Consider the following 26,207-nt stretch of genomic DNA (forward strand, 5'->3'; position numbering starts at 1 on the left):
TATGCTTCATTGGTTTATTTCGACTTTTTACATTTATGCTCTTAATGATAGCAGAAAAAATCTCGAGAAAGAAACGAGAAGTTATACAAAGCAAGCATCTGATGGAATTGGACAGACACTAAGTCCACCTAAAACATAATTTTATCTTTACGAACCCCAACTCCTCAACATAACTACTAAATCGCATCACTGGACCATTAAAGAGACGCGAATAGAAAGATTTTGATGCGATAAGGTCTAAGGAACCAGTGCATAGTAGCAGGCACGAAAAGGTTGCCCAACTGACGCACACAGTTCGAGTACAATGGTGTTAATAATCACTGTATAAAGATTTAAATCTCGTTTCTTCAGACAGTAAGATATATTAATGAACTTGTCACCTAGCAAGGAAATGTGCGTCGAGAAATCTGATCACTAAAATGACGAATTGGAAACTACGTTGAGGATAAAAATACAGTAGCCACTTAGTGTACCGACAGAGAGTGGCTAGGAAGAAGTCGAGGGGAGATCCGCGTTGCGACGGTTCCGCGGGAAGCTGCCCCTTAGGCAATGGGCAGAGGCCGCAGGACTGCGCGGCGAAATCGGGCGGCGGGCGTGGTGGCGGGCACGGGCACCTGCTGGTGCTTGATGGCCTCCAGCACCTCCTTGTTGACGTACCAGAAGGGCTGGCGGTCCGGAGGCAGCTGCGACACGCGCGTCTCCAGGTCGTACTGCGACACCACCTCGCCCTGGCGGTTGTCGAGGCTGCTGCCGGACAGATACTGCGGAAGCACGCCAGGGAAGCGGTGCCAGCCCACCGCGTACGGCGACACGTATTGCGCCGTCGCGGCAGCCGCCACAGCCAACACCAGAACCGGGCGCAGCTGCACAATGCCGAAACCAAATTCATAATGTGCGCACACGCATCCAAATCTAGCAGTATGGACGAAGGTCGCTTAGAAAAATATACATTTGCTGAAAGCTTTACTGGCACATATGTAATAGCTGTATCTTCAAGAGTTATACTAGAAAAGACGAAGCTTCACCACTTTTTTCATATTTAGTTCTTTGTTGGATTACGAATTTTAAAATAATAAGAAATTGTTGTTATGGTCTTCAGTCCTGAGACTGGTTTGATGCAGCTCTCCATGCTACTCTATCCTGTGCAAGCTTCATCTCCCAGTACCTACTGCAGTCTACATCCTTCTGAATCTGGTTAGTGTATCCATCTCATGGTCTCCCTCTACAATTTTTACCCTCCACGCTGCCCTCCAGTAAAACTGGTGATCCCTTTATGCCTCAGAACATGTCCTACCAACCGATTCCTTCTTCTAGTCAAGTTGTGCCACAAACTCTTCTCCCCAATTCTATTCAATACGTCCTCATTAGTTATGTGATCTACCCATCTAATCTTCAGCATTCTTCTGTAGCACCACATTTCGAAAGCTTCTATTCTCTTCTTGTCCAAACTATTTATCGTCCACGTTTTACTTCCATACATGGCTACACTCCATACAAATACTTTCAGAAACGACTTCCTGACAAATCTATACTCGATGTTAACAAATTTCTCTTCTTCAGAAACGCTTCCCTTGCCATTGCCAGTCTACATTTTATATCCTCTACTTCGACCATCCTCAGTTATTTTGCTCCCCAAATAGCAAAACTCCTTTACTACTTTAAATGTCATTTCCTAATCTAATCCCTCGGCATCACTCAACTTAATTCGACTACATTCCATTATCATCATTTTCTATTTGTTGATGTTCATCTTATATCCTCCTTTCAAGAGAGTATCCATTCCGTTCAACTGCTCTTCCAAGTCCTTTGCTGTCTCTGACAGAATTACAATGTCATCGGCGAACCTCAAAGTTTTTATTTCTTCTCCATGGATTTTAATACCTACCCCGAATTTTTCTTTTGTTTCCTTTACTGCTTGCTCAATATACAGACTGAATAACATCGGGGAGAGGATACAGCCCTGTCTCACTCCCTTCCCAACCGCCGAGGCCCTTTCATGCCCCTCGACTCGTAACTGCCATCTGGTTTCTGTACAAATTGTAAATAGCCTTTCGCTCCCTGTATTTTACCCCCGCAACCTTCAGAATTTGAAAGGGAGTATTCCAATCAACATTGTCAAAGCTTTCTCTAAGTCTATAAATGCTAGAAATGTAGGTTTGCCTTTCCTTAATACACTCCTGGAAATTGAAATAAGAACACCGTGAATTCATTGTCCCAGGAAGGGGAAACTTTATTGACACATTCCTGGGGTCAGATACATCACATGATCACACTGACAGAACCACAGGCACATAGACACAGGCAACAGAGCATGCACAATGTCGGCACTAGTACAGTGTATATCCACCTTTCGCAGCAATGCAGGCTGCTATTCTCCCATGGAGACGATCGTAGAGATGCTGGATGTAGTCTGTGGAACGGCTTGCCATGCCATTTCCACCTGGCGCCTCAGTTGGACCAGCGTTCGTGCTGGACGTGCAGACCGCGTGAGACGACGCTTCATCCAGTCCCAAACATGCTCAATGGGGGACAGATCCGGAGATTTTGCTGGCCAGGGTAGTTGACTTACACCTTCTAGAGCACGTTGGGTGGCACAGGATACATGCGGACGTGCATTGTCCTGTTGGAACAGCAAGTTCCTTTGCCGGTCTAGGAATGGTAGAACGATGGGTTCGATGACGGTTTGGATGTACCGTGCACTATTCAGTGTCCCCTCGACGATCACCAGAGGTGTACGGCCAGTGTAGGAGATCGCTCCCCACACCATGATGCCGGGTGTTGGCCCTGTGTGCCTCGGTCGTATGCAGTCCTGATTGTGGCGCTCACCTGCACGGCGCCAAACACGCATCGACCATCATTGGCACCAAGGCAGAAGCGACTCTCATCGCTGAAGACGACACGTCTCCATTCGTCCCTCCATTCACGCCTGTCGCGACACCACTGGAGGCGGGCTGCACGATGTTGGGGCGTGAGCGGAAGACGGCCTAACGGTGTGCGGGACCGTAGCCCAGCTTCATGGAGACGGTTGCGAATGGTCCTCGCCGATACCCCAGGAGCAACAGTGTCCCTAATTTGCTGGGAAGTGGCGGTGCGGTCCCCTACGGCACTGCGTAGGATCCTACGGTCTTGGCGTGCATCCGTGCGTCGCTGCGGTCCGGTCCAAGGTCGACGGGCACATGCACCTTCCACCGACCACTGGCGACAACATCGATGTACTGTGAAGACCTCACGCCCCACGTGTTGAGCAATTCGGCGGTACGTCCACCCGGCCTCCCGCATGCCCACTATACGCCCTCGCTCAAAGTCCGTCAACTGCACATACGGTTCACGTCCACGCTGTCGCGGCATGCTACCAGTGTTAAAGATTGCGGTGGAGCTCCGTATGTCACGGCAAACTGGCTGACACTGACGGCGGCGGTGCACAAATGCTGCGCAGCTAGCGCCATTCGACGGCCAACACCGCGGTTCCTGGTGTGTCCGCTGTGCCGTGTGTGTGATCATTGCTTGTAGAGCCCTTTCGCAGTGTCCGGAGCAAGTATGGTGGGTCTGACACACCGGTGTCAATGTGTTCTTTTTTCCATTTCCAGGAGTGTATTTCTTCTAAGAAAAGTCGTAGGGTCAGTATTGCCTCACGTGTTCCAACATTTCTACGGAATCCAAACTGATCTTCCCCGAGGTCGGCTTCTACCAGTTTTTCCATTCGTCTGTATAGAATTCGCGTTAGCATTTTGCAGCTGTGACTTATTAAACTGATAGTTCGGTAATTTTGTCGTCTGTCAACACCTGCTTTCTTTGGGATTGGAATTATTCTATTCTTCTTGAATATCCTTCCAAAAAAGGATGAGATGAGTTATTGAGCAATTTCTTCCTCTCGAGCTTCCAAAATTTTTGCTCATCCAGACAGACATTTAGTATTTGTAGCACAATTACAGCAAATGGCTAAACTTAACATTTGTGACAGCGACTTACGTTCGCTAATGTTTCTTTCGAATTCTAGAAATTAACAGAAGGCAACACCAGTCGATGGATAGGTACTGAGACATCCGTATATACGCCATTAATCTAGTTTGAGAGATCGCAGGCGCGTCTAGAAAATTGCTGCCCGACCGTACTTGGGCGCGGTCTTTATAACCCAAAGTTAAGGGCCGAGCCATGCTCGGGCGTTATCTACAAACCATGGGATTAAATTCTAAATGGTACTCAATGCCTTTATGTAATTTATAGTTCTGAAATATTTTAGTTCTTTTAGGTGCTAGATCAGTGTAACCGGCTACCTTTTTTCAACGCGGATTACTGTAGTTTCTTAATATCCAAATTCAGCGATTGTTGGAACCAGAGAGTATCTTAAAACTTCCTGTAAGATTCAAAGTGTGTACCGTATTTTGACGCGAACCCAGAACTTTGCCTTAAGAGGGCAATGCTCTATTAACTGAGCTCCCCACGTGTGACTCAGAGGGGAGGTGCTGACAGAAGTGATGCTGCCAGTAGTCGGTAAGCTGTTTTTGTTCGGGTTAACAGTGATCAGGGGTTTACTATTTCTGTTATACAGGGTAGTCAGAAAAAACAAATGATCGTACGGCATTGTTGGCAGGGAGACCCCATGCGGGGTGTTCGGCCGCCCAAATTGCAAGTTCTTTTTAGCTGACGCCACTTTGGCGACTTGTGAGGCAATGATAATGAAATGATGATGAGAGACACAACGCCTAGTCATCTCTAGGCAGAGAAAATCCCCGACCCCGCCGGGAATCGAACCCGGGACCCCGTGCGCGGGAAGCGAGAACGCTACCGCAAGACCACGAGCTGCGGACAAGGTGGTCAGAAAGAGGTATGTGTGCAGAACGAAGCAAAGAACGAAGATTTTTTTTTTAGCGAGGCCGGTATTCGACTCCATGTCTCCTGGTCACTAGGCATATGCGCTAACCACTACGCAACCCTGGTACAATGGCTTTGCACAACTGCATGGACTACGCTGTCACGTCTCCGCCCTCAATCCAAATTCCCATTCACGCCTCAGATCTTTGTATTTCCAATAAAGTAACAGCATTGCAGATGCTCTCCAACTGTGTTGGGATAGCACCTCAGCATCGAACGAAATTGCGGATCCTGCCTGAAACCCAGGCATAGGTGCTTTACTCAAACTCAGCTATATGAAACGAAGTGACAGACGTGAATGGGAATTTGGATTGAGGGAGGACTGAGGGCAATCTATGCAGTTCTACAAAGTCGCTGTACCAGGGTTGCGTAGAGGTTAGCGCATCTGCCTGGTGAGCAAGAGACCCAGGTTTGAATACTGGTCTTAGTACAAATTTTCATTCGTCGCTTCAATCTGCATATACGTATCATAGACGTTTGAGATTTTAAAAGGTTTCTGAAACAATATAGTTTTAGTTCATGGTCAAGGTCTGTACAGCTTGTAAGGATGTCGGTGGTTAGGTTGAACTGAGATAATTGTTAAGAGAAAAATGTTAGATACGTTGCGCCGTTTCATAGTCAATTAGCATTGAAGTCAGCCAATCAGACTGTTGCGCGTGTAAATTCAAGCGGTCTGCCAGAAATGTTAGTGTCAGTTCTCATAGCGTAGATGATAGTGCACGAGACTGAAGAGACTTAGGTTCTGGTTCCATCCTTACTACCGTACCATATACAACTTTATCTCTCTTGTTCGGTTGAAGGATAACTAACGAAGAACACGTTTGACGACACCGTCTCTGGCGGGCCACTTGCATTTGCGCACCCAACGGTCCAAATGGCGAACTTCAGTCCTAATTCGGATACGGCGCAACGTATTTAATTTTGTTTAACAATTATTTCTCAGCACGAACTACCCTGCAACACACTTACAAGCTTTTCAGATTATTTTCAGGATCCCGTATTCTATTACTAGCTAAGTTTTGGTTAGGACATGTCTCAAAATTCTTTACGCACAATGCATTTCCTTTTCAAAACGGCAACGATGAAGTCTCAGATATAGTGCAAGGAACAGGACTAACTTTGTTACCCTTTGTGCTATTTTAGTTTTTCTTATTGCGTTCCTTGTAAGTTTAATATGCTTGAGTGTTGACAGTATTGTTCAATATATTTTCTTATTACTAGTTATGTTACTATCTATATCTGTAATCTCATTCTACATATATGAACTTAATTCTCTAAAGTCCGTTGGAGTAATTTTTTGAAACATTTGCTTCTGGCCTCCTTTTCAAATTTCTTTCTTGATCTGTATTATATGAAAGCTTCAGGAGCTTCGCTGTTTGTATTCTTACAGATTCGTATGTAGCTAACCTTGTTCGCTTGCTTTCCCTGGAGGCACGACTACTTAAAATCATTTCACGACCTTTACTAGCTACATTTTCTTCCAGTGCTACCTGGGGGTTTCCTGTTCATCCGAAACATTACAGCTGCAAGTTTCAGTATTGGAAGAATAGAATATTGTACACTCACTGCTGTTCTCCATATATAAAACACGTCCTGTGTTGCAAAACTAGAACCATTCTGTCACATGTTTCCATGAAGTACTCCCTGTTGGGTGTGACGAGTATCGCCCAGGAGTTTGCTACTCCTCACTGCGTTGTTTTACGTGCATGGGAAGTATACCGAAACACAGGTGCTGTTGCCTGACAGAGGTAGTCGACCACGTTCAACTACAACAGCAGATTAGCAACATGCAAGGAGGACCCCAGCAGATTCAGTCTGAGTAGTAAATCTGGACGCACCCTTCATGGGGAGAGGTCTGAACACGTAGTGCACCCAGGAACAGTAGTGAGTGATCGATTTGGTGGTCCATGAGCTACGGTGCGGTGAAGTATAATGTTGCGTGGGCGTATTGACATCCAGATCTCTAAAGATCGTACACTCGCCGATCAATGTTATTGTAATAATTTCCACTGCTGCCTCTTTTCAGGTATGGATTCGGTTCGGACTTCGTTTTATGGACGACAATGCGCGACCGCATTGAAAAGCCCAGGTGAAAGAGCTCTTGGAACGAGAGGATTTCTACGAATGGGCTAGTTTACCCGCTCCCCCGACTGAACCCCATCGAGTGCGTGTTGATTTGGAAGACTGCAGTCTGTCTATATGGACCGACTGTTTAGCAGATGTCAACCACGATGGCGGAGGAATCAGACACCCTACTCAAGACTTCTTCACCAGTCTCGTGGCCAACATAGCAGCACATTGCAGAGCATGAATTGCCGTCCGTTGTGATCGCGCCCCCCACCCCCCTATTAAGAGCCGTGTCCCGCCTTTTGTGACGATCAGGGGACCATCACAAATCGCGTTGACTTCAGTGTAATTTGCCTTTTATTCAACGTGTCATGTCTGTCTCATTGCGTATTTCTTTGAGTTACCTTCTGTAGTATATTGTAGCAGTTCTTTCTTTATATGGTCCAAGTTTCATCGAGCTACGTTACTTGGCAGTGACACACCATGCGTAAGTTACTTTGGTTCTTAAGTCTTTCACTCCAGTGTAGTATCGACACCACGAATATTTTGTTGATGTAGTTTCCAACTTAATTGTCCCTTTTGTGGCCACGGTCATGTGATTACAAGCGATGTTGCTTTTACTGCTGCATTTAGCAGGTCAAGTTGCCTACTGAAAAATGGCTCTGAGCACTATGGGACTTAACATCTATGGTCATCAGTCCCCTAGAACTTAGAATTACTTAAGCCTAACTAACCTAAGGACAGCCCACAACACCCAGCCATCACGAGGCAGAGAAAATCCCTGACCCCGCCGGAAATCGAACCCGGGAACCCGGGCGTGGGAAGCGAGAACGCTGCCGCACGACCACGAGATGCGGGCTTGCCTACTGAACTCAATGCTATTAGCTCTATATATTATTTCAGATGTCACTGATAGCCTTTCTGAAAGGGCGCCACCTGTTTGCCTTTGACAGTGAGATCGGTGTCGTGATACAATAACGTAATACTATGACGATCAATAATGTTCTCCCGCCTCAAAAAATCGAGGTCTTCAGTTTATACGAAAAATAACATGTCGCTGCATTACAGCTCCTCTGAGTCTATAGTGAGGGCAGCTTTTCCTTTGCTCAACACCGGGTTGCCTTGTCGTCGCACTGAGGTAGGGAAGATTTTTAAACGTGGCTCTGACTGCAAGTTTCACCTACCAGCAGTTTGTCCTAAATGAATGGAGTGCTTCGTCACCTTTCATTGGTTATGGCATTGACAATGTTCACTGAACGGTAAAATTTGAATAGGAGCGATGGATATACTTATGACCTAACATCGTTGCACCTGAAGATGTGGCTTTAGGTCACGAAACCTGTTGCGCTTAAACAAATAATTTTACCAGTTGTTAGCCGAATTCTTCCGAACATGCCTTTCCACAGCTGCGGATACACAGAATATGAAATAGGTTGTTATTACAGTATCGATCTTGGTCAGAAAGTTAAGAAATAGCTAGGAAGTCTGAGCGGGTGCATTATCGTGGTGCAAAATGAATAAACTGTTTCGCCTCTAATCAAATATCTCTCTTTTTCGGATTGTGCACGCAAATGGCGTTTAAATTTTAAGTAGTACTACTTATTTGTCGATCGACCTTGTTGCAGTAACTCCTGGCGCACTAAGGCGTTCCATTAGAAGAACACAGTTAACGTAACCATATTTGAGCGCACTGAGCTTTTTAGGTTTTCGTGATCCAGAATGCTTCCATTCTGATCTTAACACTACGTTGTGTGCCACCATAGCACACAGTATGTCAGACATCCATAAAATTTTCTTAGCGTGCCACGACATGTGCCCGTTAGTAATAAAATTGGAGTTTTATAACCTAATGATAGTTCAAAAATGATTCAAATGGCTCAGAGCTTTGGGACTAAACATCTGAGGTCATCAGTCCCCTAGAACTTAGGTTAGTTAGGTGTAAGTAGTTCTAAGAACATCACACACATCCATGCCCGAGGCAGAATTCGAACCTGCGACCAAAGCAGTCGCGCGGTTCCGGACTGAAGCGCCTAGAACTGCTTGGCCGCCACTAATGACAGTTACGACATCATGGTCCATCACCTGTTATGACAGGTTTAAGTAGTTTTGCGGCGTCGTCAACTTCATCTAGACTCTTGGGCAACTTGCATTCGCCTCTGGTTTTGTTCTATATTAATTTTCAACAAATTATAATGTGAATTCCATACCCGAAAACAAAAAATTGTTGCGTTAGCCAGCATTATCAGTGACTTCTCCCATTGTGATTCGGCGATCATCTATAATACTTTCACTTTTTCCGCCATCTCGTTCGTCAATGAATGCTGAGGCGTTCAGAACTCTTCATATTCAACGTCTTCACAGCCTTTGTCGTGACGTTTAACACCATTCGTATGCTTTACTCTTAGCAAACTTATCTAAGCAATATTCAACACTGTATTAAATTTTATCTCTTAACCGAATAAGATGCAGAAGAGTTTTAAAAATGTCCAACACTATCCCATTTTATACGAAAGACATAATCGCAGATACTACCAAAACACATGTAGCTTCAGACAACTGACAACGGAAGGGATATACGATACGGCTAACACTGTACAGATACTTTCAGACATGATTATGAACACCTAAAGTTACGCGCTTCCTAACTAGCACAACATGCGAAATTACAAAATTCCTGTTACTTTCTGAACACACATTGAGTTCTCCCACATGATAGGAAATTCGTTGCAAACTTCAACTAAAGAGAATAGGAGTAGTTGTTCAAGACACGATCAATGGCCATTAGAGAAAAATACGTATCTGTTTTGCGAGCAGACTCAGGGCGAGTTAACACTACAGGTTGAACGTTTTTTGTATTAACTAAAAATATTCAGCTTTAGGACCTGTTACATGAACAGGTATTACGTATTTATTATCCTACATGAAGCATCAACATCTCTTGATGCAAGTACTATCCACACGTAATGGTGCAACAGATTGATATGCAGCGATAATCTTAATTTGGTCCTTTCTTCACAGTTCAGATGACGCAGTTCTGTAATGCTCCAATGCCGATATTATGCTGTTGACAGTTTGTGGGTATTTTCTTGTGTATAGCGGGTACTTTGGAATGTACATTAACAGGGTTTGTTAAATGTTCATATACTGAGAAGAATACATTCGAAATGAATATGCCCACTGTCATATCTGAATGATTAGGATTCAAGTTTTATTTTTTTCAAGCTGCATATTCTGAGATCTTAGGTAAACAATAATAGCTACAATAACCATCAATAGACGGGCGGTATCATTTGGGGAAATATTCCAAGAGTGCTGGATCAGAGTGTGGCGTTTCTTCTAACTGAATATTATGATCCTGTTTATGTAAACGGAAATTTACATGGTCTGGCCAAGGTGAGGTTTCGCAGCATATCCCTGAACGACCGCTGTTGACGAAAGTGGCCGATTTTATTTATCATGTTAACGCCAACGAGAGTTTCGCCTCACGAATAGTGCGTTCAGTTTCTGAAGATAGGCATAGAATTTGCTGGTGTAAGGATCTGAAATATTCTATCAGTTGGAAGGCTGAAAGAGTACAACGAACTGGTGACAATTAACAATTTGACATTCTTCATCTGTTGACATGCAGCCTCTTTCATAAACTTTGAATCTTCATTTGCAGGAAGATGTCGAGGGACAGTAGGGCAAAATGCGAGGCCTGACGCTATTATCTCTTGTTTGTTATCTGGTATTTCTTTTATTCTTTACGGATGCTGAAATTACTGTTACAGGTAACTAGTGGGCGCGTATCTTTTATGAGCTGTAGTATTTATGTTTTTTTTTGTTTTGGTTTTAGGGCGCAAAACTGCTATGGTCATTAGCGCCCGGTCCGTGACTTGGTAAAAAACCGAAAATGGAAACCAGCAGCAATGGGAACGAAAGTCATAAAATTGGAGAAACTAAAAGCAGAAGGAAGGCTTAAACATCCACTACAGAAAGGGGTTGGTTGTCCCCAAAAAAGCTTCAAATGACTGACGTCATTTCACTGGCACTAATGAACTCGAGAACGCGATCGGCTGAGCGCGTGTCATCTGCTAAAATCGACGATATATCAGGCGATAGTTGTAGACGGGAGCGTAACGGATTAAAATAGGGGCACTCAATTAAAAGGTGTCTTACCGTCCACAGCTGAGAGCAGTGGGGACAGAGTGGGGGAGGATCGCCGCATAAAAGATGTCGATGGCTAAAAAGACAGTGCCCTATCCGGAGTCTAGTTAAAATTACCTCCTCCCGACGACGCGTTCGGGAGGAAGAGGTCCAAGCACAAGGAAGAGCTTTCACGTCCCGCAATTTATTATGGGGAAGTGTCGACCAATGCGTGTGCCATAAATGAACAACACGACGGCAAAGAACGCTCCGTAGATCGGCGAAGGGAATCGATTGAACAGCTGGCCGAAGAAGAGAGACTGCAGCCTTGGCTGCAATATCGGCCGCCTCATTTCCACAGATACCAACGTGTCCCGGGAGCCAGAGGAACGCCACCGAGACGCCCCCCAGGTGGAGCAAGCGCAGACAGTCCTGAATCCGGTGGACCAGAGGGTGCACAGGATAAAGAGCTTGGAGACTGAGGAGAGAGCTGAGAGAATCTGAGCAGATAACGTACTGTATCCGCTGATGGCGGTGGATGTAATGGACAGCCTGGAGAACAGCGTAAAGCTCCGCAGTATAAACCGAACACTGGTCGGGAAGCCGAAAGTGAGTTGGGGTGTCGCCAACAATATAGGCACTCCCTACACCTAACGATGTTTTCGATCCGTCGGTGTAAATAAATGTGGCGTCCGTCATTTGTGCACATAGAGCAGCAAATGCCCGACGATAAACAAGTGAAGGGGTACCATCCTTGGGAAATCGACAAAAGTCACGGAGCAGGCAGATCCGGGGACGGAGCCAAGGCGGTGCTGTACCCCAAGTTGTCAAGAAGGTTTTAGGAAAGCGGAAGGAAAGAGAATGGAGCAGTTGACGGAAGCGGACTCCCGGTGGTAGTAGGGAGGAGGGGCGGCCTGCATACCCTACATCAAAGGAGGCGTCGTAAAAATGTCATGGGCTGGATTAGCAGGCATGGAAGACAGATGGCTGGCATAACGACTCAGAAGGACTGCTCGCCGATTGGACAGCGGAGGTTCAGCAGTCTCAGCATAAACGCTTTCCACAGGGCTGGTGTATAGTATTTATGTTAAACCCAGTTCCCAGCGACCGAGCAATCTGCCCAATTCCTGTCATACTGTTATACATATTTACGACCTTTTATGCCTACGAGTCATAATGCCATTTCCTCTTAAGTTTACACCTCTACTCTTTACTGTGTGAATTAGGCTTAACAATGACCTTTCTGGTCACGTAGCGCACTGCTGAGTTTGCGAATGCAAGTTTTCTCTAATCCTAGTTGCTTATTACCAGTATTGTTCTATGCATCGTTGTGTCTGGATTACCACACATTCACGTTGTGATTTTCAAACACTGAAGGTATAATGCAAACTACCTATCAGTAAAGTGAGCGAAGAGCATGCATAATTTGAGGCCTGAACTTCAGACACCAATATAGAAGATAAATCGAACGACCGTTATCCAGAAAAGTAAGACCCTCCTATCCTCGCCTATGCAAATGTAGCCTGGATCTCTGCCCTCACAAAGTTTAATCGCTTTCTTCAAATCCTTGAGCTCGCATATTATGCTAGTAATGAAGATGCCACATTGCAGACCCGAACCTGTAAAAACTTAGCCCACTGGCGTACGTGTACCGCAAATCCAATGTCCACATCTAGACACTCCACATATTTCCCAGGGCAGTTTTAATCGCTTTTCCCTCCCAGACTATGAATAATCACGTATCTGGGAAGTAAGGGATCAGACAGGTTACGGTTGATAGGATGGGCAGATGACGGTTCAGGAGGAGGAGATTAGTGTTTAACGTCCCGTCGACAACGAGGTCATTAGAGACGAAGCGCAAGCTCGGGTGAGGGAAGGAAATCGGCCGTGCCCTTTCGAAGGAACCATCCCGGCATTTGCCTGAAGCGATTTAGGGAAATCACGGAAAACCTAAATCAGGATGGCCGGAGACTGGATTGAACCGTCGTCCACCATAGAAGAAAACTGCAGTTAAAAATTATGAAGCAACAAAGGAGTATGAAAAAATTCTGGAACTCTTAATCCGGAGAAGGCGGATAGATTTCTTTGGAAGTGCAAAAATAATGAAGAAAAATAGATGGACTAAAAGAATTATACAGTATTTCAATAACGAACGAAACTCCAAGGATCAAATATCATGAGAAAGACTTAGAGGAGATTAAAATAACGTAAAATATTCGAAAAAATTCAGAACCAAAAGTGAAAAACTTCAAGGCGGTTTCAAGAAAAAAAGTGGAAAAATGTTTACTCAGGAACAAAAACAAGGAGAAATTAAAAACGCTAAGAACGGAAGAAGAACCTCATTGGAAATAACATCTCCCCTCACTTACTGTTTTACGTGGTTTACAACTGGCCTTATTCCATGTTCGAAGGAAACAAATTCCGCCTCATTTCATCATAACATGCTGGTAAGCATATCCATAAGATTTAACTCTAATAGTAAAAATTTTCGCTTGTCTTTAGCCGGTTGGCATCTTTGAAAGGAACAAATTGGTTGCCTGAGAATTTTTGGGCGTTTTACTATCCACTAAAGCAGAACGCGCGGTCTCTACGTATTATATAGTCTCCAGTAAATTTTAAGTGGTGCATATTTATTTTGCTTTATTTTTGTAACCTAGGTTGGTGTAAATATCATTCAATGTGTAAATTTTAAGTAAAACACAATTTCACACAACGTTATCTCTTACTAAGTATTTCAGGTTTTCAAAGGAACTAAAATTTTCTCAGGAGTACTTATTTTTAAGCGTATTCCTAACTCAAGAATTCACAGTCTTGGGAACTTGCGTTTATGTGTAAATAGAAGTGAAAGGGAAGCAGTTGCGTATATATTTACAGAATTTGTGTCACTAAGCCTGTTTCCAAGTGTGCCTTTTTTCATATTACACCAGGTGCTTCTTTATGAGAAGGGAACTAAACTGCATGGCCAGGCCTGTGTATCCCAACATAGAAATTTACACACAGGAAGTCCTGTGCTATGCTTTATATAATGTACTTTTAACAAAGGGATTCCAGTATTATTTCCATTTAATGTAAGTGGAGCTGATAATTTGACAATGATTTTCCTCATACGTCTACATATACGTGATTACTCTGCTATTCACAATAAAGTGCCTGGCAGAGGGTTCAATGAACCACCTTCAAGCTGTCTCTACCATTTCACACTAACGACGCACGGGAAAGACGAGCACTTCAGTTTTTCTGTGCGAGCCCTTATTTATTTTATCGTGATGATCAATTCTCCCTACCAACAGAACGTTTGGAAAACACCTTTGTTTTAATGATTGCCACTCCAATTCACTTATCATGTCTGTGGCAAGTAAATGAGCTGCCCTTCTTTGAACTTTTTCCGATGTTATCCGTCAGTCCCACCTGATGCGGATCCCACACCGCCCAGCAGTGCTCCAGAATAGGGCGGTTAAGCGTGGTGTAAGTCTCTTTAGTAGACCTGTTGCACCTTTTAAGTGTTCTGCCAATGTATCGCAGTCTTTGATTTGCTCTACCCACAACACTACGTGATAGTTAAAATTTAGGTTATTTGTAATCCTTAAGTATTTAGTTGAATTTACAGCCTTCAGATTTGTGACTTATCACCTAATCGAAATTTAGCGGATTTCTTTTAGTACTCATGTGAATAACTTCACACTTTTCTTTATTCAGGGTCAACTGCCACTTTTCGAATCACACCGATATCGCATCTAAATTATTTTGCAATTCGTTTTGGCCATCTGATAACTTCACAAGACGGTAAATGACAGCATCATCTGCAAACAATCTAGAGGGCTACTCAGATTGTTTCCTACGTCGTTAATATAGGTCAGGAAGAACAGAGTGTCTATAACACTTCCTTGGGGAACGCCGGATATTACTCCTGTTTTAATCGATGACTTTCCGTCTATTACTACGAACTGTGACCTTTCTGACGGGGAATCACGAATCCAGTAGCACAACGGAGGTGGTGTTCCATAGGCGAGCAGTTTGGTTAGAAGACTGCTTGTCAGGAACGGTGTCTAAAGCCTTTCGGAAATCTAAAAATATGGAATCAATTTTACATACCCTGTCGATAGCACTCATTACTTCATGAGCATAAAGAGCTAGTTGTGTTTCATAAGAACGATGTTTTCTGAATCCGTGCTGCCTGTGTCAATAAATGTTTTTCTTCGAGGTAATTCATAATGTTCGAACATAGCCGGCACCACAGCTATTTTAATTCTTATAGCTTATTTTTATGTCGCAGAAAATCACTTCAAAATAGCCTAAAGGAAGAAATTACTCTTCTAACAGTAAAATACAACAGAAGCGGAAAAATGCCATCTTAATAGTTTTACAGTCGTTGAAGGCCACGGGCACCATGTAGTTTCTTTGTAGCCGTTAGTAGGAACTGAAGTACTCAACAAGAAAGATATTGCTCAATGTTATAATGGTGGGCAGATTTCAACTGTAGACTTCTGATAAATTTTCAGTTTACCTACCAAAATCGTGCTGTGATTTGACACTTGGATCGTGCTTTAGGTTTTAACGCGAGCGTTAACTGATGGCTTTTAGTATTGTATTCAATGACCTCTATAAGCCAGATGGTAAATTCAGAACCACTACGCGGTATTAAATTTACAAGTGAATTTAAAGTTTTCACAAACTCTTCGTTGAGCATTGCATGAGATAGAAGTCTAGACGATATATGGCGCTCAGAACACTGACATCGCCGGCGTGGACAGCGATTTTTCCTCCCAATGTGTACCGTAATTTTCGTTTTAATCCCACTCGCGAATGTTCTATCATTTCGAAGCATTAAACGGAAGAGGGCTACCACCATCTGCGTTGTATTGTTTTTATCGTCAACTGACACTTTCTTGCTTAATTGACTGCTGCGTGATGTTCAAGGCATAATGAACAAATGATGTTTTGCGTCTAATAGTCTTCACTACGTCTCTGTGCTGCACCATCGGGTCCATTACTTTAGGTTATAGAAGTCCAATTTTATTACTAACAGGCACATGCCATGTGATGCTAAGAAAATTTTATGGAATTTCAGACGTGCTGTGTGATATGGTAGCATAATACACTTTAGTGCTAGTCTTTTACCGACGCAAAAAGTCTCCGGTTTCTTTATATCGCTGGTTGCATAAGAACCAATTTTGCAAATAATACTGTTCAAGCTGTGCAAAGTAAGGTATCTAAATGTACAGGGTTATTACAAATGATTGAAGCGATTTCACAGCTCTACAATAACTTTATTATTTGAGATATTTTCACAATGCTTTGCACACACATACAAAAACTCAAAAGTTTTTTTAGGCATTCACAAATGTTCGATATGTGCCCCTTTAGTGATTCGGCAGACATCAAGCCGATAATCAAGTTCCTCCCACACTCGCCGCAGAATGTCCCCATCAATGAGTTCGAAAGCATTGTTGATGCGAGCTCGCAGTTCTGGCACGTTTCTGGGTAGAGGAGATTTAAACACTGAATCTTTCACATCACTATGCGTGAAACTTGCCCGCACGCGTTCAACCGTTTCTTCGCTCACTGCAGGCCGACCCGTTGATTTCCCCTTACAGAGGCATCCAGAAGCTTTAAACTGCGCATATCATCGCCGAATGGAGTTAGCAGTTGGTGGATCTTTGTTGAACTTCGTCCTGAAGTGTCGTTGCACTGTTATGACTGACTGATGTGAGTGCATTTCAAGCACGACATACGCTTTCTCGGCTCCTGTCGCCATTTTGTCTCACTGCGCTCTCGAGCGCTCTGGCGGCAGAAACCTGAAGTGCGGCTTCAGCCGAACAAAACTTTATGAGTTTTTCTACGTATCTGTAGTGTGTCGTGACCATATGTCAATGAATGGAGCTACAGTGAATTTATGAAATCGCTTCAATCATTTGTAATAGCCCTGTATCTTCCGTCAAGTGGCAATATTTTGTATGTGTTTGACGAGACTGGATGTGAGCGTCGTTCCATGTCCCGTCATGGGTCTCTCGATGTAAAATGTGAGAGCCTTAAAGCAGGCCTATAAATCCATCTTCAACAATGCAGCCTTTGTCTAATCGTTTTGACGCCGACAAAAAAAAATTGTTCAAATGGCTCTGAGCACTATAGGATTTAACATCTGAGATAATCAGTCCCCTAGAACTTAGAACTACTTAAACCTAGCTAACTTAAGGACATCACACACATCCTTGCCCGAGGCAGGATTCGAACCTGCCACCGTAGCGGTCGCGCGCTTCTAGACTGAAGCGCCTAGAACCGCTCGGCCACACTGGCCGGCTTGACGCCGGCATATTACAATATAAACACTAGTACAATGCAACAGATCTCGTGTTAGTTTTGGAAATTTTCTGTAGATTTTGCAAGTTTCTGGTGGACCAGCAAAAGCGATTAGATGCCAGTTCCTGCATTTCTGGGCACGAAAGGTAGTACTAGTTAAGAAGGTATGACATTACTTCACGGAGAGCGAACAGTTTCTATATACTGAAGTTATTTTTTGATTTCAGTTAGTCACTGACTGGTAATCAGTCTTTGTGTCTCACTTAACTGTCTCAAAGGGATGATGTGCGAAAGCTTACGCCAAAATGAGGTCCTCCAGTTATTTTGGCCGCGAGGCTAAGTGTGTTTATCCAGCACTACGGAACTCCTGAGATATTAAGTTGGCTATTCAGTCGCCACCAAAGAGACTGATCTTACTCCCTATCCGTCCTTGCCGTGAAACTGTAAGAAATTAATCACACCATTAAAAAGGAACCTCAACATGATTCCGAAGCGGCTACAAACACTACTGCGAAAATATGAAGTCTTTCCAAAATTTTAACCATAGATATTTTATCTTTTAAGTCATATGACCAGTTATTAATTGTGAACAAATCTTTTTTTTTCTTTTACTGTCAACCTTAAGAAATAACTATAAATTCAAACCAACCAGTATTTGACGAATGCTGTAACTGACTTCGTACAGTCTGACATAGTACGGCCTACTCAGATGCTTAATTTTCTTCATGAATTACTCTATCATGGAATAATGGTTCAAAACATATACATGATGACCACGATGAAAGATACACCTGACTGAGCGCTCATGCGACATCATTGCTCTATAAATCAATAATGAAACATATGCTATGCTATACCGAAGCTGTAAGACAACGCCAGATTTTGAAGTGGGCTTTTGCGACCAGTTGTTTTAAGGTGATTTTCTTGAAATGCCCTAACAACTAGTTGAGCCGGAAATGTTTTGCTTCTGTCAGTCAAGTGATAGTGCTAATGATGTTTACGTACCTTGCCAGAGCAGCAGAAGCTATCTACATAATCACAGGAAAGTTTTCGAGCTATCGTGAACGAGGCACAGGACAGACATTTAACTGAATTTTCACATAGATAACTAAAGTTTTTGAGAAGAAGGTCAAGTCGAAAAATCTGCGTAGCTCCTTTTAATTAAAAGCATCGAGATTACAAAGCGAAAGGTTACTTTGAACACATACTAACTTAATCGACTTCCAACCTGATTACCAGCTCACTGAGCTATTACGGATGGAATGCAGATTTTGATGTTGAATGTGAACCACCGGCGACGTACAATTTGCCACATATACTACGTATAGTCGGGGAAGGAAGATTAAGCAGCTAACCTTACATTTCATTCGTAACTGGAGCGGAATGAGTTTTTAATATCTAGGTCAGTTTAATCATTGTCTCACACAGTTTTCCAAGTCATACATGTAACATCCAATGTTTTTACAGTAGTTTCATGGAACAAATATAGAGTCAAGGACACTAAGTTGTATTCAGTTCATAAGAAAGAAGTAGTAGACACGAATAGAAGAAAATTAGAGAAACGATGTGAATTTGATACTAAGATTCATGTTAAGCTAAAACAAGGAAAGGTTATTCGAATGAATTTAAAGCATCGTACAGGGAAAATATCAGAGCCACAGAAAGAACACTGTGTGACTGGAGGGGTGTACGGTTGTTACACGATAGGGGAAAAAGAGGATTCTCCAGGACAGCCGGAGAACCGCAGGCTTAAACTAATCTTGAAGGAAACCGATACTTAGGGAGGATACTAGAGGGAAACCAGAAGTATTAGCACCAGAAGTATAGGTAAATAGCTCAAGTCAATTGACCCTTCTTGGAAAAAGAGTTTAAAGTTGTTCGACAGCTATGCAATCGAAAAATTAAGCTTTTAAGCAGCCTTAGTACCTGCTAACATCAGTTCGGATGTTGCACCCAAAGCGAATGGGAAGCATGTGCGTGTTATATAGTGACAATACCTATTAGGGGCTGGAAACTAAAGACTCCGCCGGGTAGCGAAAAAAAAAATCTTACTGGTTCAGCCGAAAGCGACATACTCTTAATGCAGCTAACATTAACTCTTGTAAGATTCTCTCTAATAATTTACTACGTCCAAGTTCGTCTAAAAATTACTATGTTCACATAATTGTTTCAACACACTATTATTGTTTTCAGGTAAGATTAATTTGCTAACAAGTTCGTCAAGATATATAATTGCAGTTAAGCCTTCCGAACACCATGAAGTCTTGTAAAAGATGTATTCATTGACATCATATAGTCACATTAAGAAAGGTCAGAATGCCTAACTGGAATTGTGTGTCTAAGCTTTTAGCGAATTAATCCGTCGATGGCAATCTAGTGCCGAGAACGGTAAATTATCTACAAACATTTAAAAGGCTGCGTACTTCCGTTTGGCAACACGTCTATTTTTAAGTAAGATTTTGTCATCTAAGGATTTCTCATTAGAATATTAAAACGAGATGGTAACATGGGAAGCTCACTTCGTGTATAATGGAGTGTGAAATCTCCCAGACGAAGTTGAGATTTTTCTGGTTCAAACACTTTTGTAGTCAGTCAAAGAATCACTTATCACAAGGGTTATACTGTACTTGGTATCCAAAATCTGTAGCGTCAAAATATTACGGACTGTGAAGGACCCCTTACTGAATTTCGAGATAGTAAATTATCAGAAATGGATGTTTCAGGCGGTACGAGACCTATAATAAGAAGGATGAAAGACGTTTCTGAACTGTGTGCGCTACCTTAAAAAACCACAGAAGTTTAGCTCGGTTACACGGTTTACCGTTCGCAACTGATTAAGATTTACCATCACTGGTAAAGGAACGTTTAGACATGCTTTTTATGTATGACAGCAGGAGTAAGCGCCAGGAGAACCGAACGAATATGCAGAAAATTTTGCAACAGGTGTCACCCTAATCGGATGAAATTCACCAGCAGGGATAGAAAGATTGCGAGAACTAGCTTAGGCCCTCGACAAAAACTGTTAGTACATTAGAATTTGAGGATATATTTGCGTATCGTGTCACAGAGCATCTGTCAGTAAGCAACTGTCAATATGCCCGTGAAAAATACACTTCTAGGATCCAGCATTGAGAGTTCTGGTGAAGCGGCAATTAGTCCTGTTACAGACAATGTGTCCATCAATGGGGACCAGTAATTGTTAATGAAGAGTTCAGTTCTGTCACTTGTTTATGCACTGAGACTGGTTAAAGTCACTGAACAGTTGCTATCAAGTTGTTTCTGTATGGTTTACGTTATTTTGTCAATAACTTTATATTCATTTCAGATCATTAGCTCATTTTAAAATATTCACATGATCCTCATTTATATAATTTAGAACCTACTGGTTTCGGGCACCTTTTAGAGGATTTAGCTTACTGAAGACAGACTGCATCGTAGCGAAACCTCTGACCAGATTTCTCCCAGTTACGTATACGTAATACCACAGAGAAAAAGAGAACTGAGGAACAGGATTACAGCAAGTGTTGCACGAACTTCTTAAATTACTGCATCTAAATACTCGGAGCTCTTTTTCATAAGCTCAGCAGCTATCGTTACAACGAGCCATTGGACCCTAATCCAAAACTGATGGCTTAAGTATCCTCAGGATAACAGGCTCGGGCATTTGCGCTTTACGGATGTGGGATCTGTAATTCAAGCACAATTGGTTTCAAACTATCCCCTCCCCCTTTAACAGCTAGCATTTGGATACACTGGGCGACGAGAAATTGTGCTATTACTTTGGAATGTTACAATCGAAGGCTCTTCCACTAACGACGCTGATACTATCACCGAGAAGAATCACAGCTTACGTGGCCATAAGGATGAAAGACAGCTAGATTAATCTGTTTTTACACGACGATTCAGATTGAACATATTTGAACGTATTTCTGGTATTTATCATTGCATTTCTTGGTTCAGCAGCCTGCGATAACACACTCATAGGGAGACGAACAGTATAATGCTAGAGCTTTAATTCGAGAGCAAGACTATTTAATATCTGATAGTGTGTCAGTGTGAAAATAAGCGGTTCTTACGTATCTGGTCGAAGTCCCGATGCAGGTGAATACATCAGTTTCTGCCTTCGGTTATGGGACACTCCGGTCTTCCTTTAACAGTTTCGACACTTCCACTTTCTCCCTCTCGTGTCCGATGAAGGTCGACCTGAGTGACTTACATCAGGCTAGAAATCACACCTCTAACATAGTAAACCACATACTTGCGATGCATACTCATGTAGACCGTCTTCAAACATTTCCTGTCAGACATCTGAAAACTAACGAGCAGCTGCTCGCCACTCCTGTTACTGTACCATAGATCTGAAAGACTTTTTATCGGAACGACATGGAATGAGTGAGTTTCCAGGATAAAATAATTTTTCAGTTATATCCGTGCAACTAAAAAACTAATTTTTGTCAGGCTAACTGTTATAAAATAAATTTAGTCTGTGTAATACAAGAAATTGTCCGAGAGGTATTATTTTAAGTCTGATTTAAAACTTGACTGCTACCTGTCTGGCATTTTATCTTACTGGGCAAACTATCAAAAATTTTGTTGATGCGAAGGTGCAGTTACAATACAACTCCTTGAAGAGGTAACTACAAGATGATTACGAGTTAATGCCAAATATCCCAACTGCTTCTTTTTTTGCGATCAGCACTTGCTAAGTGAGGAATTAAATAATTATTCAGTAAGAATTATTGAATGGAAATACGCAAAATATGTCGTCCACTGCAACGTCTCTACTAAGGGAATAACTAACAACTACAGATGAACTGATAACTGATATTTGTAGTTCGAACCCTTGGTAACACACACATATTTTATATATATATATATATATAAAATCATTCGTCAGAACACCTGGCAAAGTAGCCTTACTACCTCGACGAAACTGTTGATAAGTACGTGCACCTGAACAATTCACAGCTTTCATTATGGTTGGTTACTACGACAAATAGAATGTATCATTATGCTTGTATGATTACCCTGAATGAGATCCTCTACAACGGTTAGTATTAGAAGAGTAAATACGAGTCATGATACCTCCAGGATTAAATTAGTGTAGAGTTTGAGATACCAAATAGTATGAGTATTTGTTAACGCACCGTTGTTTTAAGCAAAAAGGTAGTTGTGCTCATATTTCTATAGCAGACTGCTAGCAGAAATTTGTTTCTGAATTTTTACAGCTGCCTTCAGCGTAGGAACTTAGCACTCCGCGATTAACAGAAATGAAACTGGCTTCTTCCAGACTAGATACCTTGAGTGTGAAGCCTGCCATATCATTCGGTCAGCGGGAGCGTACAAACAAGAGGAAAAAATGTGGTCGGAGGGATGGCGTGTATGTGTCACTTGTTTGCTCTGGACACGATAGCAGCGCGTTCCGGGTCCACACGTAGAACTCTGCGCCCTTACAGCAAACTCTGCTCATCTTTTACTCTCAACGCAGTACTATTCACCGCCGATCTACGGTCGGTCCTAGTATTCTTCTGTCACCTCTTACACCTTTGGGAATGTTTGGTAATGCGAAAAAAAGTGGAGTCCACGTTAATCTATAGGTTTCCTTGTAACTGGCTGAGTATGACACTTTGAAGGTCGGAGGAAGGCAAAGCGTAATACCTCCAGTAGAACCCAGTCTAGTAAAGCACTGTGTTCAGTCTTCAGGTTGGTGACTGCTTTACCTCAACATCAGTATTTAAAAGAAATGGCAAATATCTATATGTCTCGTTGGCTTTTGATTTTTTAGGTTTGCCTGTAATGAAATGTTACCATAGCTAGATAGGGATTTGATAACTATTTTAGAAATAAATGTGTATTGTTGATCAATTCTCGTACCGAAGCTGATCTTTCTGTATCGTGAACATTAAGTGTAGTTCAAATATGTCGTTTCCTGAAACTGAGTTTCAGTATTTTCTTCAAAGTACTCAGAGAGACACACAGTTGCAGGCTATGGTTTGTTGTTGTAACTGGGAAAACTGAGCTCTTTATTAAATTACAGCAGGAGCTGAGTTTACTTACTTAACAGTGAAAACACTAATATTTCGCAAAAGATAAAGTACATGAAGTAAAGCAGTCTAACTCTAAGGTAGGTTTAAACAACATTACTTTGCCAGGCATTAATTCTCTTGCCCTAGACAGCATTGCCTGTGAGTCAATTACAGTTTAGCAGAGTTCGAACCGCAGCAGAAAAAAAGTAGTTAGTTTTGCATTGTGCATTTTTTTAGTGATATGGATTATAAGCGAACCAACTTTATTTCAGTTGGCAAGTTAAAAAACGGGCACTGCGTATTAGAGACTAAGGTGGGCACATGCCCGCATTTAAATACTCTCAGTAATCGAGACTTCACAGAATTACACATGTCCTTCCATTTACTTATCTGTCACTACGTTTACACTGGGCTCCCAAAACTGGATTTCGCTAATCCATTTCCCAACACTTCTTCCGCTTGTCCGTGTAAACATTCAAATACTGGTTATGGAAATGTGGTACTAGCTGCCGGATTTCCTCTTCTACCCTCCATTTTTCGTTCTCATGAAATGCACAAACTTATCTGAAACGTGCTTGGATGTAATGTTACGTCTTGTTTTTGAAACTTATCGGCTAACCGGCATAGAGTGACTTTTCCTGCAGAGTAGTATGAGACTGCATACGAAGGTATCTACCTCCATATTTAATTTAAGAGAAATAGCCATTCTGCTGACTAAATTAGAAACTGGAACAGCTGATTTATAAGGGCGGTTTGTGTAAAATAAAGATCATGAAATTGTGTTTGACCTGTCTAGCAAAACCGCTTTAAGTCTTAAAACAAATACGGGAGCGAAAATTGTTTCCTAAATTCTGTTTTCGTCTTTCTGAAGTTGTCTCATCTCAACATAACATGTGGGGCTAGCTGCCACTTTTAATATTTTTTTTGGTATTCAAAAAATTTAAAAACCTCACACCGGCCTGATTTAGCTTCACTGATCAGGATAGTAAAAACATTCGTATGTTAAGGGCATTTTCTTTCACAAAGCAGGCTTATCACATTCGGTGATCACATGGGGAAGACCGGAGATCTGCTGGTAAGACCGTGTTAGCCTATTTATTTGAAGTAACTGGATATCTTTAGCATACAAAACGGCAGGTTCGTCCAGTGTAAATCAGACGTTCCCCACTGATCCCGTGCAACACAGCGTAGTAAGCAGACACTGTCAATAATAATCAGTTAAATAATACGCGAACACACTTTAGTTTAGTTCATGTATTAAATTCCTTCTCATACAGAATCTCATCAAGATGGCGACTAGCTCAACAATACATATATACATCCTCCTCCTCCTCTCACGGCTAATCGGCAAGCATTGCCTCATTCTTTTCGTAACAGAAAACAGATAGCAGATAAGCTATTCCATGGAGTAAATGGACGCTCCAAGGAATAATAGGGCTTGAAACTACTTTGCATTGATAATCATCGTATATTAAAGTTTAGGAATCGGTAAGATAAGAAGAGATATTTCGAGATACGTACTGAGTTACATAATTTATATAATTTCTGAAAATATCGCGGAGAGACCGCTGCAAGAGACATTACACACTGATCTGCTTATATGACTTTCTGCACTTTATGTTCGCAGCGCCAGAGAGGAGGCGATGTGCCAAGTCAGAAACAAGGCACGGAATTCATTCATAATAAAGTAATGTTACACGCATTGTATGCTAGATAATGACACCCTGCGGATGATCGCCTATTTAGAAACGGTTGTTAAGAGCATACTAGTTTACGAGAGCGTGGCTATTATCAAAAACAGCGTATAATGTGCGAGCAAAGACGTCGAAATGAGTGATCGGCAAGTTGCTTGTGACGCTGCTAAGGCAGAGAAGACTTACTCACCATGACTAATGGTCAGGACGGCAACTGTGCGCAGAGGCAGTGCTCCACCGCTTATATTCTGCTCCCGCCTTCGCCTGACGCACGCACTAACGCACGCATTCCGTCGCTCAGAGATGCACACACATGACGTGGCGCTGGACGCACGAGAGCCTTCCGGCTGCTGACCTATATTCTTGTTACTTCCACTGTGTGTATGCAACGATATCTGTCATTCCAACATACCAGCGTACGATTAGACAAGAAGAGTTCGGAGGAATAGCTAGATGGAACAGAGCCTCAAACAAATATTGCTACAATTTCAGGATTTAGATCACAAGGGGCAGTACGAACTACCCCTTACCGTTTTGAGTCACTGACGGTGTAGGACACGACTAGGACTTCAACATTTGTAAACAGGAAGACAACTCTCGGCTATTTTTCGAGAAAATCGAGTTTGAATATCTGACGCCTACTTATGCAGACTACTTTGTGTGGCCGCTAGAATATAAGGAGTTTGCAGCCGACAGAGTAAGCGCCGAATTTCATAATGGCGAGGTCTCCTTAGAGTCTGTCTCGTTGGCAGTTTATTTTTATCATTTGCCCTACTCATGAATCGTTGAGCAGAAGAATTTTTATTCTTCTCACGTATGGTTTCGAGACTATGGTTAGATTATTCTCGTGTACTGCTGTTGTGAGTCTGACAGACTCTGAAGATGTTACCGTAATGTTTTTGTATTCCCGTGCAGACAACTGATTTCTTCACCTTGGTCCAAATGAGCCAGTGGTGGGCTAAGACCGTTGCTAGTAATTTTTCTGATAATATGACAGCATACTGTGCAGTGTAGGACTGTGTCACCTTGTGGATATCCTTTCGCTGCACAAGAACCACCTTTGTTCCTCGTTCGGTGCGTGTTCGGTCGTTGACATATTGGCACCCTGCAACAAATGTAGCTCACA

General features: G+C 42.5%; 1 protein-coding gene across 1 annotated transcript; it reads right to left on the bottom strand.

Annotated features, from left to right (window-relative positions):
• On the bottom strand, nt 1–25,348 carry LOC124723101. The gene is made up of 2 exons (XM_047248277.1): nt 25,272–25,348; nt 1–863 (listed from the first exon to the last, which is right to left on the bottom strand). The coding sequence occupies exons 1-2, from the start codon at nt 25,272–25,274 to the stop codon at nt 543–545; spliced, it is 324 nt and encodes a 107-aa protein (XP_047104233.1). The 5' UTR covers nt 25,275–25,348; the 3' UTR covers nt 1–542.
• Nucleotides 25,349–26,207: the final 859 nt, after the last annotated feature.

The sequence above is a fragment of the Schistocerca piceifrons genome, chromosome X (assembly GCF_021461385.2).
Source record: "Schistocerca piceifrons isolate TAMUIC-IGC-003096 chromosome X, iqSchPice1.1, whole genome shotgun sequence".
Taxonomy (NCBI): Eukaryota; Metazoa; Arthropoda; class Insecta; order Orthoptera; family Acrididae; genus Schistocerca; species Schistocerca piceifrons.